Below are 7,233 nucleotides of genomic sequence, written 5' to 3'. Positions count from 1 at the left end.
TGAATGAGAAATATGTATTTTCAAAAATGTATTTATGGACATTTACAATGTATTATGTCTGTTACAAGAAAGCTTATATGGACATTTATATGACTAACATATAGTAAATTGCTTTCGGGTCTGATATTCAATCATAACACTGAGTGACAATGTGCAGAGAGGTGGTGATTTGAATAACCTGGAAGCCTGGGTTTTCATGAGGATGAAAACACATGCCTACTTCAAACTGTAATGTCCATGGCATATTATGAGCCATGCAGGCCAATTTAACTATATATTTGCCAATACTCTCATTACAAGAATTAGACGAAATCTGCAGGAAAGCTTACTAATCAGTACCTTCAAAGCATTAAATGCAATACAACTTTTATCAACAGGTTTTGCAGCATATTTGGTTTGAATTAATTACACAGGTATTAACAGGGATAGCACACCATACCAGACAGATCTGTGATGGTGAGGAGCTTCATGGGGTGTGTCTATTGGAGACTGTGCAGTGTGGGCAGAATCTTGAGAACTGTGTGAGAAACTGGACTTTGAGTAGAAATTCTCAATTTATATCAATGCATGATTCATGCAGGGGTCCAAGTTACGTAGATCACAGGTTCGGCCCTGTATGAAGTAATATGGGCCCAAACTGCATGTATCATTTATGTCTTATTTTACGGAATGTAACAAATGTAGAGAAAATACATCAATTTTAAAACACTGGAATATATTTAAATACCGTAAATCTTCAATTAAAAGCTGAGTCTCAAATAGCCACCTGTCCCTTTAAATAGCAGGGCAAAGACATATTTCAGCAAATAAACACCTGTTTAAAATAAACACTGGGTATAAATGTAATTGTTTATGGAGGTTACCATAAATATTTGAGGATTTGTTGGATTTGTTACATTACATCATTCTTTAATGACTTTTAAAAATGGTAATCATACATTTTTAATCGCTGGTAAGAAACAGCTGCTAGCTAACTGGCAAGCACAAAAACAGTCAACATCAACTTCAGGAGTAGACCTCCAGAAATGTTGATTGCCCTCTAGTGGCGAACGTAAGAACTGAATATGCCATCAGAGAACAATTAGTCGTGGCCAAAAGCTGAGAATGACACAAATATGACATTTTCACAAAGTCTGCTGCCTCAGTTTGTATGATGGCAACTTGCATATACTTCAGAATGTTATGAAGAGTGATCAGATGAATTTAAATTAACTGCAAAGTCCCTCTTTGCCATGCAATGAACTGAATCCCCATAAACAAATTCATTACATTTCAGCCCTGCCACAAAAGGACCCGCTGACATCATGTCAGTGATTCTTTCATTAACACAGGTATGAGTCTTGATGAGGACAAGGCAGGAGATCACTCTGTCATGCTGATTGAGTTAGAAAAACAGACTGGAAGCTTCAAAAGGAGGGTGGTGCTTGGAATCATTGTTTTTCCTCTGTCAACCGCGAGTTACCTGCAAGGAAACACGTGCTGTCATCATTGCTTTGCACAAAAAGGGATTCACAGGCAAGGATATTGCTGCCAGTAAGATTGCACCTAAATCAACCATTTATCGGATCATCAAGAACTTCAAGGAGAGCGGTTCAATTGTTGTGAAGAAGGCTTCAGGGTGCCCAAGAAAGTCCAGCGAGCACCAGGGCCGTCTCCTAAAGTTGATTCAGCTGCTGGATCGGGGTACCACCAGTATCAGCAGCAGGCAGGTATGAGTGCATCTGCACGCACAGTGAGGTGAAGACTTTTGGAGGATTGCCTGGTGTCCAGAAGGGCAGCAAAGAAGCCACTTCTGTCCAGGAAAAACATCAGGGACAGACTGATATTCTGCAAAAGGTACAGGGATTGGACTGCTGAGGACTGGGCTAAAGTCATTCTCTCTGATGTATCCCCTTTCCGATTGTTTGGGGCATCTGGAAAAAAAGCTTGTCCGGAGAAGACAAGGTGAGCGCTACCATCAGTCCTGTGTCATGCCAACAGTAAAGCATCCTGGGACCATTCATGTGTGGGGTTGCTTCTCAGCCAAGGGAGTGGGCTCACTCACAATTATGCCTACGGACACATCCATGAATAAAGAATGGTACCAACACATCCTCAGAGAACAACTTCTCCCAACCATCCAGGAACAGTTTGGTGATGAACAATGCCTTTTCCAGCATGATGGAGCACCTTGCCATAAGGAAAAAGTGATAACTAAGTGGCTCGGGGAACAAAACATCGATATTTTGGGTCCATGGCCAGGAAACAAACCTTAATCCCATTGAGAACTTATGGTCAATCCTCAAGAGGCAGGTAGACAAACAAAAGCACACAAATTCTGACAAACTCCAAGCATTGATTATGCAAAAATGGGCTGCCATCAGTCAGGATGTGGCCCAGAAGTTAATTGACAGCATGCCAGGGCGAATTGCAGAGGTCTTGAAAAAGAAGGGTCAACAATGCAAATATTGACTCTTTGCATCAACTTCATGTAATTGTTAATAAAAGCCTTTGACACTTATGAAATGCTTGTAATTATACTTCATTATTCCATAGTAACGTCTGACAAAAATACTTAGACACTGAAGCAGCAAACTTTGTGGAAATGAATATTTGTGTCATTCTTAACTTTTGGCCACAACTGTATTCTGTCAAGGAATAGAGGTATAATAAGGCCCAAAAAAACGTGTGCAAATGATAACAGTGCAGGAAATGCTGAAATTTATTCAAATGATGGAAATGAATGCTGAAATTAAACAATTAACTATGTAAATAAGAAACTGCTAGTTGGGAATGCATGTCAGAAAAATCCTACAAATGCCTGAACAATTTTTAAAAATGTTGTGGTTAAAATAACCCACACTGATTGCATTTATTTGTTACAATTGAAACATTTTGAGTCGCAGCGGTCTAAGGCACTGCATCTCATCACTACAGTCCCTGGTTCAATTCCAGGCTGTATCACATCCGGTCGTGATGTGATAGGGCGGAGCACAATTGGCCCAGCGTCGTCCGGGTTTGGCCGGGGTAGGCCGTCATTGTAAATATGATTTGCGTAGTTAAATAAAAGGTAAAAAAAAAAAAAAAAACTCTATGCATTAAGGAAATAAATGCCTGTCTCTAATAAGCACCTGTTGTGTTCAGTGATTTAAGCAAATAAATGCCCGGGCTATGTAATTGAAGTTTTACGGTAAGCTGGTTGAGCGTTACTGTGGATGTGTAGGCAGATGTGTAGGCAGACCTACACATTCATTTGGACACAGGAACTCGACAGGTGGTTTGTAAAGCCGTCGACCACTCCCTCCCTGTCTGAATGGGGTGTACCGCAGCCATTTCTTCACCACGTCTGCAAACTGATGATGTGTGGCCTCTTTGCCCACAGGGGTTCTTTTCAGAGCACCTAAAGTGACAGAAGTAGAGGTCAGTGCTGCATCCAAATGAACTTCCGAGGTTTACTTTCCAAATGTCTCTTTTTGTCTGTATGGAGACTGATCGGAATCCTTCTAATGATCCATCCATCTCTCCCAGTATGTGTAAGGTATGATAGTATGGACCTATAACGTCTGCATTGTGGAGAATGAGCCAGAATCACGGAATCCAGAAACAAAAAAATTGAACAATATTTTTAAAAAATGTATTGAACAATCATTTATTTTCCTAAGATTATCACAAGACATTAATAAAAAACAAATCAGTGATTGATATTTTCCTTCAACTTTCTGAAGAGGCAATGGCACAGAAATGCCCGTCTGTGTGCGCGCATTTGTCTACCATTTTGTTCAGCCGTTAATGATGCTAATGTAATGACTACAGTCTTCTGGTAGATGGAAAGGCTTTACCTAAAACCTTCTCAATTAAATGTTAACAACAAAGTAGCCTATGCCTACCTGGCCTAATTATATCATTACTATTTGCAACAATCCAGTTGCCATTTGTTCTGCAATCACAAGCGCTACAGAAACATTGCTAACCAAACAGTCTCTTGCTGGTGCTCACTTGCATTAAAAGGGTCCAATTATTTATATATATATATATATATATATATATAGTACCAGTCAAATTTGGCACACACCTACTATTTTCTACGTTGTAGAATAATAGTGAAGGCATCAAAACTATGAAATCATATAGTAACCAAAAAAGTGTTAAACAAATCAAAATATATTTTATATTCTTCAAAGTAGCCACCCCTTGCCTTGATGACAGCTTTGCACACTCTTGGAATTGTCTCAACCAGCTTCATGAGGTAGTCACCTGGAATGCATTTCAATTAACAGGTGTGCCTTGTTAAAAGTTAATTTGTGAAATTTCTTTGCATCTAAAAAAATATATATATTTTTTTTTAAATGTGACTTTGGGAGTGAAAAACATTTTTTTTAAACTGAAAGCTGGAAAAACAAAACAGAGAAAAGTGAATGTTAAAACTAAATGGAATTAAGCAACAAAATATAAATATACACACTACCGTTCAAAAGTTTGGTGTCACTTAGAATGTCCTTTTTTGTCTATTAAAATAATAGATCAGAAATAGACATTGTTAAAGTTTTAAATGACTATTGTAGTTGGAAACTGCAGCTTCATTAAATAGTACCCCACAAAACACCAGTCTCAACGTCAACAGTGAAAACGCGACTCTGGGATGCTGGCCTTCTAGGCAGAGTTGCAAAGAAAAAGCCATTTCTCAGACTGGCCAATAAAAATAAAATATTATGATGGGCAAAAGAACAGACACTGGACAGAGGAACTCTGCCTAGAAGGCCAGCATCCCGGAGTCGCCTCTTCACTGTTGACGTTGAGACTGGTGTTTTGCGGGTACTATTTAATGAAGCTGCCAGTTGAGGACTTGTGGACAAACTAGACACTAATGTACTTGCTCAGTCCTCTTGCTCAGTTGTGCACCGGGGCCTCCCACTCCTTTCTATTCTGGTTAGAGCCAGTTTGCTCTGTTCTGTGAAGGGAGTAGTACACAGCGTTGTACGAGATCTTCAGTTTCCTGGCAATTTCTCGCATGGAATAGCCTTCATTTCTCAGAACAAGAATAAACTGACGAGTTCCAGAAGAAAGTCTTTGTGTCTGGCCATTTTGAGTCTGTAATCAAACCCCCAAATCCTGATGCTCCAGAAACTCAACTAGTCTAAAGAAGGATTTATTGCTTCTTTAAATCAGAACAACAGTTTTCAGTTGTGCTAACATAATTGCAAAAGGGTTTTCTAAAGATCAATTAGCCTTTTAAAATGATAAACTTGGATTAGCTAACACAATGTGCCATTGGAACACAGGAGTGATGGATGCTGATAATGGGCCTCCGTACGCCTATGTAGATATTCCATTTAAAAAAATCAGCCGTTTCCAGCTACAATAGTAATTTACAACATTAACAATGTCTACACTATATTTCTGATCAAATGATGTTATTTTTAAATGGACAAAAAAATGAGCTTTTCTTTAAAAACAAGGACATTTCTAAGTGACCCCAAACTTTTGAACGGTAGTGTACATATATCTTTTATAGAGTCTTACGGAAGAGAACCCCTTGGAGGCGGGTGTTTCTGAAGCTCCTTTTCTGGCCGCGGCCCACCCAGTTGAGCTCAGAGCCCACAGCGAAAGATAGCACAGTCTGCATGAGCCTTCGCACTGCATCATCCACTGTGGCCCCGCCCATCCGTGACAGGTGAGACACCTGTCATATATATATATATATTAATATTAATAACACAATCACTTACCATAATGTAACAGTATAATACCACAGTAGGTAGTGTGCTTGTTGCTGGTTCAAGCCCTATCGGGTCACTCGGTCCACCTACCATTCTCTTCTGTGCTCCGGCATCCTCCAGGTGTCTCTCTGTGTCATCTAGCTGCTCCATGGTCCTCAGCGGGATGTCGATGTCTAGAGCCTCCACCTCCTCTTCTACCTCCGTAAAGCTCTGGCCCTGAACCCTGGCCTGCAGCTCCCTCAACACTGCCCACTGTCTCTGCTGCTCCTCCTTGATCTCCACCAGCAAGGAGATTATCTTACGCTGGGCAGCCGTCTCTGAGGAACAGTGGATAGGAACAGATTTGGGATGACACCAGGGTCAAGGTAGGGGCCCCAAAAAGTTGTGTTGGTCAGTTAGTTTGTTGATTTGTCATATTGTGTCACATTTTAGAACAGTAACAGACCTGGTGTAGTTAGTCATTTCTCCCATCAATCTAAAACAAGAGTGTAAGCGTCATTCGCAACTGTAGCTAACTCTTCATTCAACTTTTCTTTTGTTGCTACGACTAGTTCCTGTAAAGATGCTGAGAAATGCTAGATGTGCAGCAGTTAATGTCAGGAACCTCTTTGCGCGGTTCAAAACATGGATTTATTATCTTTCAGAGTTATCTGGCGTTTGTAGAACCACCTGCAACTAGACATTTATAAGACTAATGTTTTCCAGAATCGAGAATTGAGTGTCGGCAACACCAGATTAGTTGAAAAATCGATGGTGACGTTTTGTATAGGCAAACCTGTAACGTCCAGTGCAAACAAACATATTTGGTTATATCACATTCTGGCGTACAAACTGTAGCAATTAAAACATTTAGCCTGAGATCGATTTTATTAATCCTGCGATTCTGATTGGTCACACAGCTGAATAATTCATGCAATTCTTCGTTTTTATCGCTGCTTGTTACTTCCAAGTAGGCTAGATGCAAAACAAAGTGAAGAATTCGGTAATATTAGAACTACATTTAATCAGGGTAAAACGTTACCTGCTGATGACGAGGTACCTGGCATCAACAACTTTTCCCCAACACCACCCGTGCTAAACGTCGGACTCAGGGACTCAACGTCAAAGTTGACATCAGGTCGTCTTGAAATATCATCTTTGGGAATATCCTCCGAGCGTCTCGAGACATGTTCTGCAAGATTGTTCATTTCGTCGGACACAGCTGAAAGTCTCTGCTGGAGTGTTTCTAGAGCTATGTCTGCCATATGTTTGTTGACCAAACCTTCCATACGTCGCTGCATCGCCCAGCTAGAAGTATCTCCATTATTATGCTCCATAAAATTCCTCAAACAGTCGACCTCCTCAACGTTTAGTTTAAACCAACAAAAACCTTTCTACAATGTCTTTCTATCGTTCAAGGTAAACGCAAATGTGGACTAGTGAGGGAAAACGGAAGTGGTGATCAAACAGTCCACAGCCACAGCACGATATCACGTTGCAACAACGTCACAGTAATGTTGCGAGAACATTGAGGGAGCTCGATTCATCCTACCCGGGC

At 40.4% G+C, this 7,233-nt stretch overlaps 1 protein-coding gene across 2 annotated transcripts; it reads right to left on the bottom strand.

The window, feature by feature from the left end:
- On the bottom strand, positions 1-7,233 carry si:dkey-187a12.4 (uncharacterized). Of its 2 annotated transcripts, none has more exons than XM_029671930.2 (4): positions 6,718-7,202; positions 5,787-6,013; positions 5,500-5,659; positions 1-3,379 (listed from the first exon to the last, which is right to left on the bottom strand). In XM_029671930.2, the coding sequence occupies exons 1-4, from the start codon at positions 7,010-7,012 to the stop codon at positions 3,186-3,188; spliced, it is 876 nt and encodes a 291-aa protein (XP_029527790.1). In that variant the 5' UTR covers positions 7,013-7,202; the 3' UTR covers positions 1-3,185. The 2 variants fall into 2 exon arrangements, with proteins under 2 accessions (XP_029527790.1, XP_064879283.1); XM_065023211.1 differs by lacking the exon at positions 1-3,379 and adding an exon at positions 3,613-4,233 and having other exon boundaries at positions 6,718-7,233.

This window comes from Oncorhynchus nerka, linkage group LG10 (genome assembly GCF_034236695.1).
Source record: "Oncorhynchus nerka isolate Pitt River linkage group LG10, Oner_Uvic_2.0, whole genome shotgun sequence".
NCBI classification, from domain to species: domain Eukaryota; kingdom Metazoa; phylum Chordata; class Actinopteri; order Salmoniformes; family Salmonidae; genus Oncorhynchus; species Oncorhynchus nerka.
Note: the sequence above shows the minus strand (reverse complement) of the source record. Positions and strands in the feature narration are given on the sequence as shown.

What these genes read in the sequence shown, in the direction of transcription:
- si:dkey-187a12.4 (XM_029671930.2), bottom strand. Translation starts at nt 7,012, where the DNA reads ATGGAGCATAATAATGGAGATACTTCTAGCTGGGCGATGCAGCGACGT. An exon ending in AGGTACCTCGTCATCAGCAG is followed by an intron (nt 6,014 to 6,717) that starts GTAACGTTTTAC and finishes ACTGTTCCTCAG; the next exon opens with AGACGGCTGCCCAGCGTAAG. An exon ending in CCGGAGCACAGAAGAGAATG is followed by an intron (nt 5,660 to 5,786) that starts GTAGGTGGACCG and finishes TATATATGACAG; the next exon opens with GTGTCTCACCTGTCACGGAT.